This window comes from Marmota monax, unplaced genomic scaffold (genome assembly GCF_021218885.2).
Source record: "Marmota monax isolate L192 unplaced genomic scaffold, Marmota_monax_Labrador192_F-V1.1 WCK01_AAM20220418_F8-fsc00099, whole genome shotgun sequence".
Classification (NCBI taxonomy): Eukaryota; Metazoa; Chordata; class Mammalia; order Rodentia; family Sciuridae; genus Marmota; species Marmota monax.
The window spans coordinates 2,892,700-2,911,488 of NW_026692126.1; the positions used below are offsets into that span (position 1 = coordinate 2,892,700).

The window sequence follows — 18,789 nt, forward strand, 5'->3', positions numbered from 1 at the left end:
AGATGCATTCCAAATCTTTAGCATAGAGTTCCACTGAGTTACATTCCCAGTCCTTTTTTATTTTGAGACAGGGTCTTACTAAATTGCTTGGGGCCTTGCTAAATTGCTGAGGCTGCTGGTCTTGAATCTATGATCCTCTTGCCTCAGCCTCCTGAGTCACTGGGATTGTAGGAGTGCATCACTGTACCCAGCTATTCTTTCCTCCTTTTAACTTGGTTCTTTGAAATATTCCAAACAAAGAGAAAAAACTCAAAACATAGTACAATGGACACCCATATGCCCTCCACCCAATTCAACAAATGTTATATTTTATTTTATTTGCCCCCCAACACACTCTTGAGCAATTTGAAAATAAGTTGCTGACAGTATGATATTTAACCACAAATTCTTCAAAATGTATCTTCTTTTTTTCCAGGGAGTGAATCCCTGGGTGCTTAACCACTGAGCAACATCCCCAGCCCTTTTTATTTTTTATTTTGAGATAAGGCCTCAATAAGTTGGTGAGGCTGGCCTCAAACTGGCCAGACTCCCAAACTACTGTGATTACAGGTGAGCACCACTATGACTGGCTTCAGGACACATCTTCTAAGAATAAGACATTCCCCCACAATTTCTTTATGACACCAAAGAAAATTAACAATACTTCTTTTCGCCTAATATCTAGTTCATATTCAAATAAATGTGTTCTGGTCTTAACTGAATTACTCTGGGGGCAGTATAAAGGAAGGCCCGGACCAAAAAAAGACCAGTTAGGGAATTACTGCAATGACCAAGGAGAATAAGAATGAAAATCGGAGCTAAGAGAGTGACAATACAGAGGAAGAATACAATTGAGATCTACACGGGGGAGTTAGAACTAACTTGCTGTACAGAGGTAAGTTGCGAGGAGTCAAGCATGACTCCCCATTCGAGGCTTGGGTGACCAGGCAGATGATAACACGTGGGGTGGCCAGAACTGTAGAGGGGGAAAGAGTTGGCTTGTGTACTTACTAATGGGGTGGAGGGGATGACTTCTAATTCTGGAAATGTTAAGTTAGAGATAACCTATGAAGTCAACTAAATGGAAACGTCCAAAAATGGTTGAAAACAGAGGTCTGTTACTCAGGAGAATAATATTGGTAGAAACACACACTAAGAAGAGATTATGGGGCTGGGGTTGTGGCTCAGTGGTAGAGCGCTTGCCTAGCATGTGCGAGGCACTGGGTTCAATCCTCAGCACCACATAAAAATAAATAAATAAAGGTATTGTGTCCAACTACGACTAAAAGAAATATTTAAAAAAAGAGAGAGAGAGAGAGAGAGAAAAGGTTGTAAATATTGAGCTAACAAACGAGCTCAGCAAGTTTGTAGGATATAAGATCAATACATTATAAAAAAATTAGTTGTATTCCTATGCACTAGTCATGAATAACCCAAAAAGAAAATTAAGAAAACAATCCTATAACAGCATAAAAATAAGTTTAACAAAAGAAATACAAGACTTTTACAATAAAACTGCAAAATATCACTGAAAGAACTGGAAAACTAAATAAGTGGGAAGGCACGCCAAGTTCAAGGATGGGAAGACTTGACATTCTTTTTTCTGTGTGTGTGTATGTGTGTGTGTGTGTGTGTGTGTGTGTGTAGTGCTCAGGATGGAACCCAGAGCCTTGTGCATGGCCCTTTGATATTCTTACGGTGGCAATACTCTCCAAATGGATATACAGATCGAACACAATCCCTATCAAAATCTCACCTATTTTTTTTTTAAACAGAGATTGACAAACCAATCTTAAAATTCACAAGGAAATGCAAAAGGCACAGAGTAGCCAAAGCAATAATAAAGAGGCACTAAGTCAGAGAACTTCCATTTCCTAATTTCAAAACTTTCTACAAAGCCACAATAATTGACCCTTGTGGGCCCACAGTACAGTACTGGCTAAGGATAGGCATTTAAGATCAATGGAATAGAACCGAGTCCAGAAATTAACACTTAAATTTTTGGCCAATTGATTACCTAAAGATTCTAAGACAATTCAATGAGGGAAAAAATAATAATCTTTTAAAGAAATATTGCTAGGACAACTGGATATTCACATGTAAAAGAATGGCATTGGACCCTCTATCTATCAATCTTTTATTAAATATTATTCTAAATGGATCAAAGACCTAATTTAAAAGCTAATACTGTAAAAACTTATAGAGGGAAACATGGGAATAAATCTTTGTGACCTTGGATTTGGATCACTTAGATTTATTCCTGTTTCCTCCTTCTCCTGTGGATGGGGGAATAGTTTCTTAGATACAACACCTAAAGCACACATAGCTGAAGAAAAAAAAAAATAGACGAACTTCATCAAAATGGAAAACCTTTGTTCTTCAAAAGATATTTTCAAGAAAGTGAAAAGAACACACAGAATGAGGGAAAATATTTGCAAATCATTATCTGTTAAGGGTCTAGTGCCCAGAATATATGAACTTTAAAAGCTCAGCAATAAAACAAACTGATTAAAAAATAAGCCAAGAATTTGAAGGTTGAGGAGGGCACTCATGGGGATTACAGGTTTCCTCTACTTGCCCCCATCCCCTAGGATGGGGATCAGTTCCCTGGCACTTCTCATTGATTAGTACAGATACCCCACTGAAGGGCACTTAAGGGACATCACCTTACAGAAAAAATTGCAGGGCAGGGATAGTGGGGAGTGAAGCCAGGGGCACCTTTCCACTGAGCTACAACCCCAACCCTTTTTAATTTTTTATCTTGAGGCAGTATCTTGCTAAGCTGATGAGGATGGCCTTGAACTTGCAATCCTCCTGCCTCAGCCTCCTTCGTCAAAATTGGGATTATAGGTGTACAGCATCATGCCTAGTTCTCCTAGAAATTTGATATGGGAGCTGACCATTGTGGGCCCACATAAAAACCTGCAATTGGACACAGGGTGTGTAGCTCAGTGTTAGAGCACTTGCCTAGCATGCAATAGGCCCTGTGTCCCATCCCCAGGACTGCAAAATAAAACAAAAACAAAAACCTGCAGTCATCTTCTTTCCCTCCTTCCCTGTTCTCCCTCAATCTGTGGTTGGACCCCCTACCTTTGGGTGTGGTTTCTGAGGCATTCAGGGCTCCCTGAATGACTGCCTGAGCCTCAGAGTTCTTTTTCTTCAGAAAGTCTATGGTTTCTCGCAAATCCAGCAGCTCAGTGTCCTAAGAAAGAATGAAAATGGTCATTAGTTGGGCTTAGTAGGAGCACTTACAATGAGCCAGGCAATGGGCTAGGCCCTGGAATTCTCCCTGACATGATAGAGAAGGGCAGGGAATTGGGGCAAGGAAGATGTTGACAGGGTCAGCTGGAGAGTGCTGGGCCATAGTCGGGGAGGTAGAAACTGGCGATTGTGGGGGAGGGGAAGCTGGCCTCCCCACCTAGGCCTCTCACCTTCTCCTCTGCTGTCTCTGCCAGGTGTCGTAGGCGGGATGTCATACTCACAAGGCTCTGCTCGAAAGCGGCCACTAGATTAGCCTGAAACAAACACATCAGGGGATCTTACGTTGCAAAGTCTCAGTAGAGGGACACACTGACATGGAAAGCAGTTTTAACTGATTTTCTGTGTATCAGAGGTGACCAAGGCCAACAAACTTCTTGGGGATTTTAAAATATTGACTTCCCTGAGCAGACAAGGTGGAGATACAGCAATTCTCCGGCAGGTCCAGCCTGTTGAACAGTGGGGACCGCAGGAGGGTAGAGTAGGGATCTGGTACCTGGTGTCTACCAGGGATGGGACGATTCCTCTGCTCTATGTGACATGTGGGTGGCAGGCTTGACACGAGGGTCATATTCTCTGGGATAGGTCTTATTTTGGTTTAACTCCACTGTGTAGTGGTCTGGCCCCCAAGGGAGGGATAACCTCCCAGGAGAATCTGTATGGTGTATATCTTTCATCTCTGCTTCTTAACCTGTTCTTATTTTGCGCCTTGTTTCTGGTTTCTTCCGACTCCACTTTGCAGGGCTAGAGGGAAGTAGCAAGAAACTTCCAGGGGCATTACACCATCTGGCCACTAGGTGTCAGGTCTGCTTCAAGAGGAGTGTAGGATACAGGAGGGCCAGCTGAGGAAGGTGCAGAGTGGCGCCCAGGCCACAGTGGAGCATGGTTTGAACTCTCGCTGCCCAGCTGGAGCAAGATGTATAGGAAAGGGAAGGGAAGGAGGCATGGGACCAGACTGGGAAACTCTAGAGGATGGAAAGAGAGCTTTCAGTGAGGGCATCTGAGCCAGCTGGTGACCCTAACAGGAAGTGATGAACTTATTCTGGGCAGGACCTTTACCCCAGACCTCTAATATGTCTGGGATACCCACTGCTTACTGTTGGTTTATAATTCTCCCTTCCGTTTTCACTCAGTGTCCTTGAAACCATGACTGGACCATGACTGGAGGTGATCACTTTGGTCCCATCTGAGCCTCATCTTCCACTTCTATAGTGAATTTGTCACGGCCTGGGCTTGATGTATGTCATGACCTAAGCAACTGCCCCCACCTCTTCTGTCTTCTGGGCCTTAGGTCTTATTTGCTTCTCTATATCTTGGCACATGTCTGAGGTCCCAGAAAATCTACTCATGAGCCCCGAAGAAGCCCTGGCCTCTTGTGTGCTTTTCTGTGCTGGCCTCTCCTCATCTGGGGGACTTGCCTTCCCTCCCATGTCCTTCATTTCCTCCCCTACCCTAAATCTCAGTCAAGGGCTAAGGTGCCTGAGAAGCTCAAGGCTAAGCGATTTAAGCGATGGTGCTATCATGAGGTTAGCATTGGGAGCCTGCACAACTTCCAATTCAGGGGGGGTCCTCCAGCTTCAGTTTCTTGGAAGTTCTATTCAACATGACAGTGTCTGGTTCAGCATCAGGGCATCCCAGATGTGGGACCTTCCCAGAATCCTGCCATCACATCTCCTGCTTGAGGGCAGGGCTCTGAGCTTCAGCAAAAATCTAAGATTCAGAACTCACCGTGTCTGGGTGTTTAGATTGTTCTCTCTCTTAGCCAAATGGAACTTCCTGTTCTAAGAAAAATCACCCTCTAAATTCATTTTCTTGGCTATAGCCCAGTCTTGACAACACGATGGCTGACAGACTGCAGTATAAATGAATAAGACATAATGTTCTCTGCCTCCCAGGCGCCTCTCCCCCAGCATCTCCCAGACATGAATTTCCTGGGGTGTGCAGGATGTGACCCAGGCCACTGGCCTTGATGGGTGTGGCATATAGGAGAGAAAAGTTGGTTCATGATTGTGTTATGATTCTTTTTTTTTTTTTTTTTTGAGACAGGGTCTCGATTGATTGCCAGACTGGACTTGAACTTGCAATCATCCTGCCTCAGCCTTCTGAGTCATTGGGATTACGGGCATTCACTATCATGTCTGGCTTTGTCTGTCATAATTCTTTTGGGTCCTCAAGAGTGGGAAAAAGTGCTTGATATGAGCTTCAAACAAACTGGTAAGTGTGCAACTTATAAACTGGGGATTTGGGAAAAGAATAAAGACAATAACCAATGTGGTGAGGGAGCTATGCTATTGCAATAATTTGGAAACATGAAAAATCTTGGTGAAGATCCTACCTGATTCCAAAGAACAGACCTAGGCCCAACAGCTGGGTTCCCCAGAGAGGAAGGGAAGAGAGAAAACCAGAAACTACTGCGGAAATTGCAGACATGGTTACTTTTGTGCAAACACTTGGAACACTCCTGCAGATCCGGCTCAGCTGTTGTTTATAGCTTTGGGGGAAAATGGCTCTTATGTTCTCTGTTTGCAACGTGGTCACAGGGGAGAAACTACAACAACCTAGTTAGATGAAGTGGCGTCTTTTCTCCCCATCTCACAGAGTAGAAAAACTAAGGCCTACAAGGAAGAAACTCACTATAAGTGGGTGTACTGAGAGCAGAAACAAAGAATACTATTGCCAACTAAAAGCTCAAACTGCCAAGGAGATTACTAGCAGGGCAGATGTGAGTGAAGGATAATGGGAATGAGAGGCTAGGGATATAGCTCAGAGGTGGAGCACGGGTCCAGTGTGCGCAAAGCTTTGGGTCTGATCCGTGCACTGAGCCCTCCCCCCTCCCCCAAAAAAATTCAGCCTAGAATTAGGCTTCGAATAGTGTGGTGGTCCCCAGACTGAATTCTAATGACCAGTTCTATGCCTGCCCAGTTACATGGCATAAACAAACACATGAACACATCAGGGAAGGATTCTCGGGGCTCCATAATTATAATTCATAACTATTTTAGTTCATGGCTAATGGCGAGACTGTTTGCATCCCCTGCAGGACCACTGGTACTCCTCTTATCTTTCTCCAAGAGAAAGATGAAAGTCTACCAGACACCAGTTTATCCACACCTACTCATTAGGGTGGGGGAAAAATAAATTTTTATAAAAACAGACTCAAAGAAGGTGAAGGACAATCCTCAGGTTCTCCACTGTAGGGTTGTGAGAACACCCCTCCCTGGAGTCTAAGCCCAGGGCACGCTTCTCAGCTAATTTTCCTCCCTTGGTTGATCTTATCTAACTTTGGCCAAAATAACTGCCCAGGTCTTTCCCTATTCCAGCACTCACATTGGCAGAAAGCTGAGATGTCAGGGTGGCCACTTTTTCCTGGGATGATTCCAGTTCTCTACGAAGCTTCCGGATTTGCTGTGAAAGAAGAGAAAACACAAACTACTGGTGGCAGAAGAAACAGGGTACTTGGAAGGAAAATGGGCGCAGTGGTGTTAACAAGCAGAGACCAAGGCTTTGTACCCTACCTCAGACTGCATCCTCTCCTCAGCCTGAAGAAGGGAGCACAGAGGGAGAGAAAGAGAGAGAGCGGGTGTTACTACAGGGGTGAAGAAGCCAGGCCCCAGTGAGTGGCAGGGCAAAGACTTGAAGAAGTGGGATTCAGAGGTTCAAAGAGGTGGGATCTCTTGTTCCTTGGCCCTGGCTCCTGAGGTCTCAGCTCAGATCTATGCTAGGGTTTAAATAAAAGACTTCTCGGGCAGTCAACTCCAGCCAACTTTGTCACTGCTGAGAAGGTTAGGAAACGAAATTTTGGTCGTGCTGAAAGGTAACCCTTTCTGCTTAGCAACCTGAGGAGTGAAGAAATAGGGACACAACAAAACAGAGAATCAAAGAACACCGAAAAGCCAAATGCTCTGGGAGATACCCCACAAGAAACATTTGGTCAATTCCATACATTGTTGGGGTCCTAGAGTCTAAAGAAACCTACCCAGCTTGCCTTGCTATAAATGTTTTCCATTTTTCAGGGGGAGAAAAGGGCTCTATAACAAGGAGAGTCTTCAAGGGGAACAGAAAGCATCAAAGGTGAGGACCTGAGGTGCCCAGGTGAGAGCTCCAAGCTGTAGGCACATTTCCCCATCCCCACCCAAGACCCATCAGGGGTAATGAAGAGATAGTAGTGCTCCCCGCTGCTCCCCACAGTGGCCCAACTGAAGGAGGTTTCAGGAAGCATGGGCTGGTAGGGATAGGAGTGAGCAAGGAAGGGAAGTTATTGTTCTTACTGAGGAGTATGTGGAGGAGGCACTGGAGGCCAGGGACAGCACCGAGCCATGAACTGAAAGAGAAAGAGAACATGAGGGGTTAACAGGGGGTTCCAGGAACAGGGGTTTCTGGGAAGAGCCCTAAGGCAGGAGGGTGGATACTGATTCTGGAGGGCATCTGGAGCAGACGGAAGGAACAGAGCAGGAAACTCAGTCGGCATCCCAAGAGCCCAAGGTAGGCAGGTGTCCAGGGAGACACAGTCCTGAGTAGAGATGGCGTCCTCTCTCATCTACTTCTCTGCAACCCAGCCATGGTGGTCCCTTACTCAGCCTGCTGCAAGGGGCGCAGGGTTTCAGAGAGAAGGAAATGAGATTCCTGTGGGTTGACGTTATCTCTTCTTCCCAGCCAGGAAAGTGCTTTAGCTGCAGAAGGGGGGTGTTTCCCATCAGAGCTGCTCAGAACAGATTCTGCAATTCGGCCTGTGCCTCCTCTTCTTATCACTGGGGGACACTGGGGGAGCCTGGGTGACACTCAGATGAAACAGATATTTAGGTGGGACACTGGTCCTGATTATTCAATAGAGCCTGCTGTAAGAACCAAAGCATATCTGCAAGCAATCCCCTGTGACCTAAGCACCCCAAGAGCAATGGGGGTCAATTCAGCCTCTGGTCCATCTTAACACCCAGATCACCATCATCCACCAGGTGCCCCTTCCCCTCCCCGCAGCTAATCTCTGGAATATTCTGAAATCAGGAATGAGATGTCTAATTCCTTGTAAGTGTTTTAAGAGCTACCATTGTATCCCTGTGTCTTTTCTAATACTCCGAGAGACTGTGAGGAGGAAAGACCACTAGCAGAATGAGGAGGACAGAAGCTCTGGTTTTCAGAGCACCTCGAGAGATAGCCTTAACCCTTTCTACTCTTGATTTTCCTCCCCCGGCCCTCAAGAGAGTAGCTCCATCCCAAAGTCCCAGTGCTAGATGGTGCCACCCAGGGTTTCTGGGCCCCCAGACCCTTCAAAGGTATGGGAAGAAAGAACTGAAATGGCCCAAGTCAATGTCCTGTGGATCATATAAGTGTGTGTGGTGGTGGCAGTGGTGGCAGTGGAGGTGGTGGTGGGTGAGGGGACCCAGCAGAGCTGGAATGAGCGTGAACCGCGCTGGCATGAAGTCTCACCATCGTCCGTGGGGTCTCGGAAGGATCCTGACCGAATCATTCCCTTGGGTCTCTCGGCCAGGGACAGGGTGCTCCCCATTTGGGAGCCGCTGTACAGCTCGAAGGCCGCTTCGTGGGTGGGGATGCTGTTGGAGCGGGTGATTCTTGGCGTGGTGGCCGCCGTGGGACTCACTGGAAGGACAGAGGGAAGGGGGACAGGAGAGGGAGGGGGAGGCAGGAGAAGAGGCAGGGTCATCAGCTCTCTTGTCCCTTGGGGGATGGAGCACCAGGAGCATGAGAGGCAACGGGGAGAGGGTGGGAGAGGAGGGGGCAGGCGGGCCGGGGGCGTGTGCAGAGGGCGAGCCCTAATGGAGAAGGACCCTGCTGTCTGGAATAAAATGGACATTCCCTCAAGCCTGCCTGCCTCGGCGTCATTGCTTTGGAAGGGGCCTGGCAGCTTATTGGAAACCTTCACATCGCTGGGATGTGACCATGAAAATGGGATGTTGTCGTCCTCTACAACACAACCCGGGAAGACTGAGAATTCACACCACGACTCAGATCCAAGTGATGCGGGGGTCAGGCTGCAGATCCAATGGGCTCAGCATTATGGAAGGACATGTCTCTCCACAAAGCAGTGTCACTCTAGGTCAGTTCTAAAGCATCAAAAATTAGGGCCACCTCTGCCCAGCGTCGGCTGGCTTTCATGTCGGACAGACAGAGCAGGTGGATGTGTCAGTAGGGCTTGGAATCTGCTTTGAGGTTTGAACTTGCTTTGAATAATCTGCTGGCTCCTGCTCACCTGCAGAACCTGACCCCATCCATTTGCCCCTTGCTGGGACTACAGCCTTTTGGGGTTCACACGTTCATGGAACTCCCTCCACAGGCCGGTGGATAGTGCGCCTGTCTGTAAAGACCTGTGCAGATCTCATGCCCCTCTTGGCGCTTTTGAATCCATAAGGTGAGTCCTACTTAGCCCAGGCCCTCATTCTGCAGCAGGAACACCTTTCGTCTTGGTTTATCCTCAATGGACATGGGAAACAAGCTGGCCCCATCCTCCTTTAAGAGCCCTTCAGAGGCCAGATGACCCTTAAAGCAAACATGATCCCGATTCCTAGTCTTTCCTCAAATTCCCCACAGTCACTGTACGGCAAGTCACAGGTCCTTGTCTTTCATTAACTCCTTCCCTTCACTCAGCTGAAAGAAGACATGGGTTTAGAGAGAGACAGCAAGCAAACAACAGGCCCATCCCGGGCACTGTTTGAAAGGGTTCCTAGTAGGCCAAGCCTGGCCCAGTGCTTCTCAGAACCAGGGCTGGGCCCGGCCCTCGCCACCCCAGGCTTCTTCCCCTCCCTGCTTTCTGAGTCATCCGGCCACTTCCTTCTATCTCAGCTTTCCCTGCTTCTCAGGATCTAGAAAGGGTGTGTCCAGGATATGTTTTAGTCAGCTCTGCCTTCAGGGCGAGGAGGGCTTGCCCTCAGCCAGGCAGCTGGGGAATCTGAATTTTTCTGGGTTTGGATGCAGATTTCACTCTCCTCCATCTACTACCTTTCCCTCTTCCTCCCTCCCCTCCAGCCTCACACTTTAGTTCTGCCCTTGCGCCGGCTGGGCCCGGCAGCCCTGGGTGTTGCAGATCCTTTCTGGCCGCTCTACGTGCCTGGTCATTGCACTGGTTTGATCCCTGGGCTTTGGCTTATGGCTTTTCCATGCCATAGTTCTGACTCTCTGATACTAGCAGGACCCTACTACATCTTGTGCCCAGGGGCAACTTTTCAATTGAGGAGTTGCACACTTCGCCTTCCATCTTATTTTGGGTGGATAAACTGAGGCACCGTGAAACCACCAGTGTAGCATGAGTCGAATACTAGATGAAACCTCAAGTCCAGCTGCCTTGCCTCACCCTACAGGGTGACCCCTGCTTCATCCCATGCCACAGTGAGCGACCGCAAACACTCACCTATGTTGGTAAGCTGGCCTTTTGCACTCAGGGACATGGAGAGAGCAGGGGGAGAAGGCAGCTCTGACTGGTCATCGGATTCAGGCAGCCCACCAATGGTATGGGAATGCCGCCTCTCCTTGGTCTCCTCCTGGGACTGGAGCTGGTACCTATAGAAGGCAGTAAGTAGAAGGAATTAGACTCGGCAACCACAAAGTGATACCAGACGCTTAGAAGGTATGGGGAATATTTAGGGGACTATCTACTAGAATATCTTTATCTGGGAGCTAGGAGCCAGGAGATCTGAAAGTAGGTCAAGGAAAAGGGGAGCATCCAGGGCTGGCAGGAGGGGGCAAAAGGAGGTGACTCAGCGTCTTCCCCCAGCCCCTCAGCTGATGCTACAGCTCTAGCAGGAACTTCACACAGAGCTCCAGAAATAGGGTCAGATAGGACAGAGAAGGTGCTAGAACTTCACGCTTGTAGCTCAGGGCAGAGCCCATGATTCTATGTGTTGGCTCTCAGGTCACAGGAATCCCCACTCAACTGAACAACTCAGTGCTGTCACAACAACAGAGGACAAGGATGTCCTGCCCCTTGCCCAACCAAGTGGCCCCAGAGGCACAGAGTAGGAATGCAAAATTACAGAAAGGAAGTTCAGGAGCCCTGGGATATCATAAGGGAGATACGTGATTCCCACACAAACTCCCTCTCCCTGTCACCAAAGACCACCTGCTGTAGACGCTGACTCACATGACGGTGAGCAGGTGCAGGATGGCATGTGAATGGGACCACATACAAATGATTGGGCTAAAAGGGCCAAATTCATGCAGAGGGCCTGGGACAGGTCAAATATGGATTTTTTATATATACTAGGAGCACCAAGTATAGGGAGGAAAAGCTGTAATTAAGGGTTACCTGAGTCCTTTCTTGGGAAGGGTATTCCGATCCCGCTGATTACTGTGGAGATAAAAAAAAAAAGAAGCGTGTGAGTCCACCTTAGAAACTAAAGTGTGGGACCATAGGCTTGAGGTGAGGTCTGCAGACTCGGGACACAGAGCATCAAACTACCTCTATAAACAAAATAAGAAGATAGTCTCAGCCAAGTTCTTGGTGCAAACTTGGGAAATTTACCTGAAATGTTGAATGTTTTTCTCCAATTAGGAATTAGGGTATGGTTGGCTATTTAAAAGATACTGTGGGTAAAAAGCAGGATGTGATATATTAGGAATGATTGTGGCTTAGGAAGCAAAAGCTCTGGAGAACACGTCTAACCAATTATGAGATCTTGGCTAAGTCACTTAAGTTTCTGCACACCAGTTTTTCCATTCATGAGATGAGGGGAAAAAAAAAAAAGCATCCTACCTATCTCATGGAGTTGTTTGAAGCATGTGAAATCACTTAAAATATGTGCAAAAGTTTTGAAAGTTACAGTGGCAATCGAATATAGGATGGTATTGCCAGTGGTCAAATGAGTCTGGGCTCAGTCTCAGCTCCATCTCCACCCACCTACCTGTCCACTTGTCCAGCCCTGGGGCTTCCACTCCAGGTCAGCTCTTCGGTCTCTTCCTCTGCGGGGGCAGCAGGGGCCGCAGGAGGGGTGGGGATGGGGGAACTGCTGGGAAAGGCACTGGGCAGGCTCATTGGCATCTGAAGGGACTCCATGCTCCTGTGCAGGCTTGAGAGTTTGGGGTACATGCGGGTCTCCTTTGGGACACTGAAACCACTCATCAGCTCTAGGCCCTGGGAGAAGCTGGCTGAGTTAATATTGAGGATGGGTGCTGGACTGGGGGTGAAGCAAGAAGGGAGAGGGCCCCCAGTTGCTGAGCTTGTAGCATGCAGATCTGGGACCTTTGGAGTGTGGCTGTCACTGGACGATGGTAGATCCAGACTGTTGGAGTTGACCTTGTCTAGATTGGCTAGTGAGGGAGGCTTGACAAAGCTCTTAGCTGTGGCCCTGAGAGAAGTGAAGATAAAATAAAATATTTAAGATAACAGAACTACAGAGCAAGAAGCAATCATTCTTTAGTTTCCTTGTTTTCTGGCCATTCGCTAAGTACAGAGGCTTATTCTAATGCTCTTGAGCAACCAGTTGGAAGGAAATCTGACACCTGACTGAAGGCACCTGCAGTCTTAATAGGGGGGCAATACATGCCCATGGGAAACACAAGTGAAGTTATATGCAAATGGATATATGTGTGCAAATTAACACTGAAAGACCACCTGTACAAGTGTTATGAAGACAGGTTAGGCTTTGATAAGAAAATAAAGAGTAAGTTTTGAATAGTTGTTTTTTTGTACTAGGGATTGAACCCAGGGGCGCTTAATCATTGAGCCATATCCCCAGCCCTTTTTTGTATTTTATTTAGAGACATGGTCTTGCTGAGTTGCTAAATGCCTCACTAAGTTGCTGAAGCTGGCTTTGAACTCAAGATCCTCCTGCCTCAGCCTCCCGAGTTGCTGGGATTACAGGGGTGCACGACGGCGCCCAGCTCTTGAATACAGTTTTGAAAGAAAGAAAAGAACTTGGCCTACTGGGGAAGCCAGAGGAGGTTTTGGAAAGACCCATGCAAAGGCCTAGAGATCAAAGTGGACAGGACATGGCACTCCTAGTCTAAAGAGGACCAGAATATGCAAAAGAATGACCGAGCAAATAGACAAGGAGGAAATACCCAATTTGGGTACCTGAGAGGGGTTGGTGGTAGCTCTGCTAACTTGGTGGCTGGCAGGTGGCTTGCTTGGTTCTTGGGAGTACTCTCTGGGGAGCCAATGCTCTTCAAGGAGATGTTGTCTGAGTCCAAGGCCACTGCTTTGGCTTTGGCCTTTTCCTTTTCCCGGTCTGTCTGATTGACAGGAGCTGGAGTGGTCCGCCCACTGGCAACCTTGGAAGGCTCCTTCAGTCTGGTGGGCGTAAGGCCTCCTTGCTTGGTGCTGAGGACACTGGGGTCAATGCTGCTGCTCACAGGGCGAGGTCCACCCCGCCCACCTGTTACACTCATGGAACTGGATTTGGCTGGCCGGGGTAGGCTGCGGTACTGGATGTTGGAACGGGCTCCAGGAGCCAGGAATCCAGGCTCCGCGCTATTGGACACATCTAAGCTAGTTTTTCGCCCATTCACTGGCTTGACGGGGATGCCTGAGGACTTCTGGATCTTGCTGAGAGTGGATGAGCCACCAGTCTGCATGACCGTGGCTGTGCCTGTGGCGGGAGGGGGTTTCTTGTAGCCAAAGGATCCCGAGGTGGAGGGGCGAGCAATGCCCGAGGGGGGCTTCTTAGCATCACTTAGGCGATCCCGGCCAGCATCAGAAGAGGAGCGCTGCAGCCCGGTATTCTTTACAGCAAGCTTACCCTTGTCTGTAGCTTTGCCTTCGGGTTTGCCTGTGAGAGGGAAGGAAATGAGGTGAGAGGAGCTGACACTGACCAGGACCTCAGAAATCTTTTTCTTTCCCTACTTGGGAAAAGGAGAGGAAAGAAATCAATAGGGGGGCTGGGGATGTGGCTCAAGCGGTAGCGCGCTCGCCTGGCATGCGTGCGGCCCAGGTTCGATCCTCAGCACCACATACAAACAAAGATGTTGTGTCTGCCGAAAACTAAAAAATAAATATTAAAAATTCTCTCTCTCTCTCAAAAAAAAAAAAAAGAAATCAATCAGAAGTGTTTGAAGGGAGGTCAAACTAGTCTCTGAACATAACACACTGTTCCTCCTCTGCTACTTATTCATTGTGTGAGAGTAATACCCACCCTTCCTCACTCCGAGGATCATCCTGAAGATCAGATGTGTGGATGTTAAAGCATTATGCAAATGTTTGCTATCATTCTATGGGTTAATGGCCATTCAGAGGGACAACCAAAGAAACAGATCCTCACTCTTTCCCTTCCTTTATTCCAGACTTACCTGCAACTTTGAGGGCACTCTGGGCTGTATGAGTGATGGGGGAAGTGACAGCCACTGGTGGGGTCTTGCCCTTCTTCAAGGAACCAGGATGTCCCAGACTGATGGGTTTTTTGAGTTCTCCGCCCTTGGAAGAATCATCACAGCTCTCAGGCCGTTCTCTCCGCCACTTAGAAGTCCCAGGTTCCATCTTCAGGCTACCGCTGTCGTACTCCAGCTTTTTGGGGGCCTTCTCCTCTGATTCACTAAACCAGCTCAGCCCACTTTCTGCCAGAGAGCGCTTCTCTGAGTCTGTGCGCAGCTAAAGAAGAGAAGAGGAACATTCCCATGGGGGTGGGGAATGGTTAGCTGAGGGATTTATTTGGTTATTAGGTGGCCCTGCTCTTCCCAGAGTGCCTAGGCAACCCAGGGCTCCTACTGTATCCTTAGGGTTCTGGAGAGAGGATATTGGATCTATCTCTGGGAATCTTTTTCTTTTCCAGTTGGATTAGCTCATTTTTTTCCTTCCTGTTTCAGCACTAGGGATTGACTCCAAGGGTGTTCTACCACTGAGCTATATCCCAAGCCCTTATTTTTTGTTTGTTTTTGTTTAATTTTGAGACAGGGTTTTGCTAAGTTGCTGAGACTGGCCTTGAACTTGAGATCCTCCTGCCTCAGTTGCTATGATTACAGGTGTGCACCACCAAGTCTAGCAAGATGGAATAGCTCTTACATATTTCAATCTAGACACATGTGAGCCCCAAATATAGGCACTATGACAACGTTTAATGTCTTAGGGGACTGCTAGGAAGACTTACTTTTGTTTTTTTATGGCCAGCTCTACAAGAACTTGGTCAATGGGAACCACTTCCATGGAGTGGGTATGACTGGGCGTGCAAACCCAGGCACTGCCCAGTTAGGCTCATCTCGAGGTGGTGGCCCAGGTGTTTGCAAACCCACATACCACTATTGTAGAGTTCCTGCGGGAGGCAGTGGGAGTAGATGGGAGGGAGTTGAGTGAGGAGCTGGCATTGAACTCTTCTGAGCTGAGGTTGTCGGAGGCATCACTGAGCCCACTGCTGATGGAGCTGCTTTCATCCCAGCTGCAGGATGGGAGAGAGAAAGATGAGCAGCTAAAACAGAAGCCAAGGCAGGAATAAATGTTTCCTATTAGCGGAAGGATGCCTTTATACATTCTTGACAAAGGAAAAGGCTTGGGGGTTCGTCCTGACTTTGCCAGTAATTGGAAGTGTGACTTCGGCCCCTTTGTAATTTGGTGGTTTTCTTCTCTAAAAAGAAGCGACTTTGTCTTTATCTGGCAAGAAAAGATCTTATATCTCCTTTACAGGAAGGTATAATATAAAGACAAGGTAATTTTTGGATCCATCTAATTATACGAACCAATTTCCTCTCCCTGTAAACAGCTTCCATTCTTATAATTACCGTATCTTTGTTCATTTTTAGATGTGTTCTCCAGGTATCTCTCTGCCTCTATCACCACCTTGCTAAAATTTCCCATATCTGGTGACAAGGCAGAGGGAAAGATTTATTTTTTCTGTTTTTTAGGACCCTCGAATTATCATTTCTCATTGTGCCCGATCATGGAGTTCACCCCATCCAGGGAACAGGTGCTGCTTCTAAACAGAATGTGCTGCTCTTTTGGTACATAAGTCAAACTCGAGATGCTATGGCCATCAGAGGTGCCTGATTCCTGCTGAATGGTTTCATTTCTCTGCCAACTTCTTGGAAGATCAGGTTTATGGTATCAGGAGAGACTGCTGTTCAACATCTGTATCTATAAATATCTGTTATATGAGGCCCCTGGCCATGTACCAAGGGAACCTACTACAGCCTCCAGAGCTCTATAGCTTGGGGCTGTTCAATTTTGGAGTTTAACAAGTTTCACCAGTCAGAAAATTTATTCTTTTTTGTACTGGCTATTGAACCCAGGGTTGCTTTACTACTGAGCTACATCCCTAGCCCTTTTTTATTTTTTATTTGGAGACAGAGCCTCCCTAAATTGTTGAGGCTGGCCTTAAACTTGTAATCCTCCTGCCCCAGTCTCCCAAGTCACTGGGATTACAGGCTTGCCCCAGCACACCTAGCAGAAAGTTTATCATTAAGATCTAACCAAATAGCCTCTTCTGCCATGGACACTACTTTATTTGAGTACTCTCCTGTTTGCTATTCACATATTTTCTTCTCTTTTGCCCAATTCTGTCTCCTAGAACCTTCCCTCAAAGACCCTATGTTCCAAGTCTTTCCCAATTTCCCCAGACCCTAAAATGTTCTTCAGCCCTCATTCCAGTTTTAGAGCCTAACCTCACACACAGGAGTTCCGTGAGTCTGCCTCACATGAGTATCTGTGATTATAGAAACTAGTCTCTAAATACTTGTATCTGTGTGCAGGGCAGGTCTGTTTATCAGCCTTGTGTGTGTGCCAGGACGAAAGAAGATGGAGATTTTTTGTGTGTGTGTGTGAATTAGCTGGTATTTGGAACATGTTTTTCCTTTTTGATTTATTTTGAGTTCCAAATCATGGAACAAAAATCAGACATCACAAGTCATCTAAGTGCCTGGCCCAGATTTCAGTTGGCCTCCCTCTAATTCATGTGCTGGGAATAGGCAAGTGGGTGGTTTGGACTTAGCTGGCTTAGTTGCTTTGTAGTGATTTATGCAAATACGTTGCAAAGGAGCAAAGAAAGCATGGGGGTTAGGATGCACTAGAGAGTTATCCAAATTTTATTACTATGAAATATAGCCATTATTAAATGACAGCCACCCGCTCATGACAATATTAAATCTCCCTTTTGTTCTGGGCTCAGTGCACCCCCTCATTTTGTGGAGAAAGGATACTGCGAAGAAGAGATCAATGCTGATTTTATGATCCTATCAGCTCTTCTGGGTGAAGATAAGATCTCTGGCAAGCAAACAAACAAACCATTCACAGCCTGTTCTCTTAGGTCAGAGACAGAGGAAGCCTGTAGCACTGAATCTTTCATCTGAGATTAATTATTGGTAATCAAGGTTTTGGAGCAGAGAAAGCTTTTATGGAAGGGCTCTTCCAAAAAGAAGTCTGCTGTAGTCCTGAAGCCCAGAAGAAACCTTCCTCTGCCCTCCATAATGGCGAGCCTAACGCTGAAGAGCAGGAGGGAGGATATCTTCTAGGAGAGAGTTCAGGCTCTTCATGTCCATAAGACATTCGTTCCTCCCTAGCTCTTCTATCATGAGAAGTGAATGCCTAAAATCATCAGTAAAGATTGGCTAGAGGATTTAAAAATATCCTAGCAAAATTGCTTTCCAGTTTCTGAACAACAGAAAAATTCTGTTATCATTATCTAAGGGTTAAACAACATCTCCATTGGAGATCTCAAAAAAAAAAAAAGTGTGATGGAGGCTAGGATTGTAGCTCAGTGGTGGGTGGAGTGCTTCCGTAGGATGTGTGAGACACTAAATAAATAAAATGGGGGTCTATCAACAACTAAAAAAAAAAAATATATATATATATATATATATATATATATATATATATATATTAAAAAAAGAAAAAAGTAATATATGTAAAGGAAAATGTCCTTTCTCTGCCTTCCCATTTTTATTTACAAGATAACCATTATTGATTTTCTTGTGTCTCTTTCAAAAATACCCTACGCATTGTTCTGTCTTCTGGCTGTTTGATCTCTGGCTATGTCCCTCCTGACACCAGGGACCACACTTCATCCACCCGGAGAGTCCCCTGCCTGACTTAAACTGGGACTTCGGTCTTCCTCTTTATTGGTTTATTGCTTTGCTTTAGTCAAGTATCTCTTCCTGGGAAAGGATGCTTTGGAAGTAAACTTGGTAAAGTCTTACATACCATAAAATATCTTTATTCTGTGTTTACAGATGGAATTTTGCCTAGGCATAGATTTCTAAGATGAAAATAATCTCCTTTTGGGATTTAAAGGCATTGTTCCATTGTCTAGCTAATATATTGCCAATCTGATCCCTTATCCTTATCCTTAGTATGTGACTATTTCTTTCATTCCTCTTTGGAATTTTTAGCTTCTTGGTGTTCTGAAATATCATTAATGACATGCCTTGAATTGGTGCCCTACTCGACACTTTGAATCCAAAAGTGCATGACTTTCAGTTCTGGGAAATTTCTAAAAAAAAAAAAATGGGGGGGGGGCGCAAGGCGCAGGTTGAACCAGGGGTGCTCTAACACTGAGCTACATCCCCAGCCCTTTTTATTTCAAGACAGTGTCTTGTAAGTTGCCCACGTTGGCCTCAAACTTGTGATCCTCCTGCCTCAGCCTCCTGAGTTGGTGGGATTATGGGTGGGTTTGGGGCACTCAAATATTT

General features: G+C 46.6%; 1 protein-coding gene across 9 annotated transcripts in view; it reads right to left on the reverse strand.

Annotated features, from left to right (window-relative positions):
- Nav1 (neuron navigator 1) overlaps positions 1-18,789 on the reverse strand; it is a 261,886-nt gene that overhangs the window by 23,224 nt on the left and 219,873 nt on the right. For 6 of the 9 annotated variants that reach the window (XM_058585950.1, XM_046464192.2, XM_058585953.1 and 3 more), the window contains 12 exons: positions 15,410-15,548; positions 14,470-14,767; positions 13,259-13,952; positions 12,087-12,530; positions 11,492-11,533; positions 10,598-10,746; positions 8,662-8,832; positions 7,506-7,558; positions 6,753-6,776; positions 6,565-6,642; positions 3,411-3,494; positions 3,070-3,181 (listed from right to left, as the gene is read on the reverse strand). In XM_058585950.1, coding sequence (XP_058441933.1) covers positions 3,070-3,181; positions 3,411-3,494; positions 6,565-6,642; positions 6,753-6,776; positions 7,506-7,558; positions 8,662-8,832; positions 10,598-10,746; positions 11,492-11,533; positions 12,087-12,530; positions 13,259-13,952; positions 14,470-14,767; positions 15,410-15,548 — 2,288 coding nt within the window. The remainder of the gene's footprint in view (positions 1-3,069; positions 3,182-3,410; positions 3,495-6,564; positions 6,643-6,752; positions 6,777-7,505; positions 7,559-8,661; positions 8,833-10,597; positions 10,747-11,491; positions 11,534-12,086; positions 12,531-13,258; positions 13,953-14,469; positions 14,768-15,409; positions 15,549-18,789) is intronic. The other 3 variants (XM_058585951.1, XM_046464213.2, XM_046464232.2) reach the window with 3 other exon arrangements.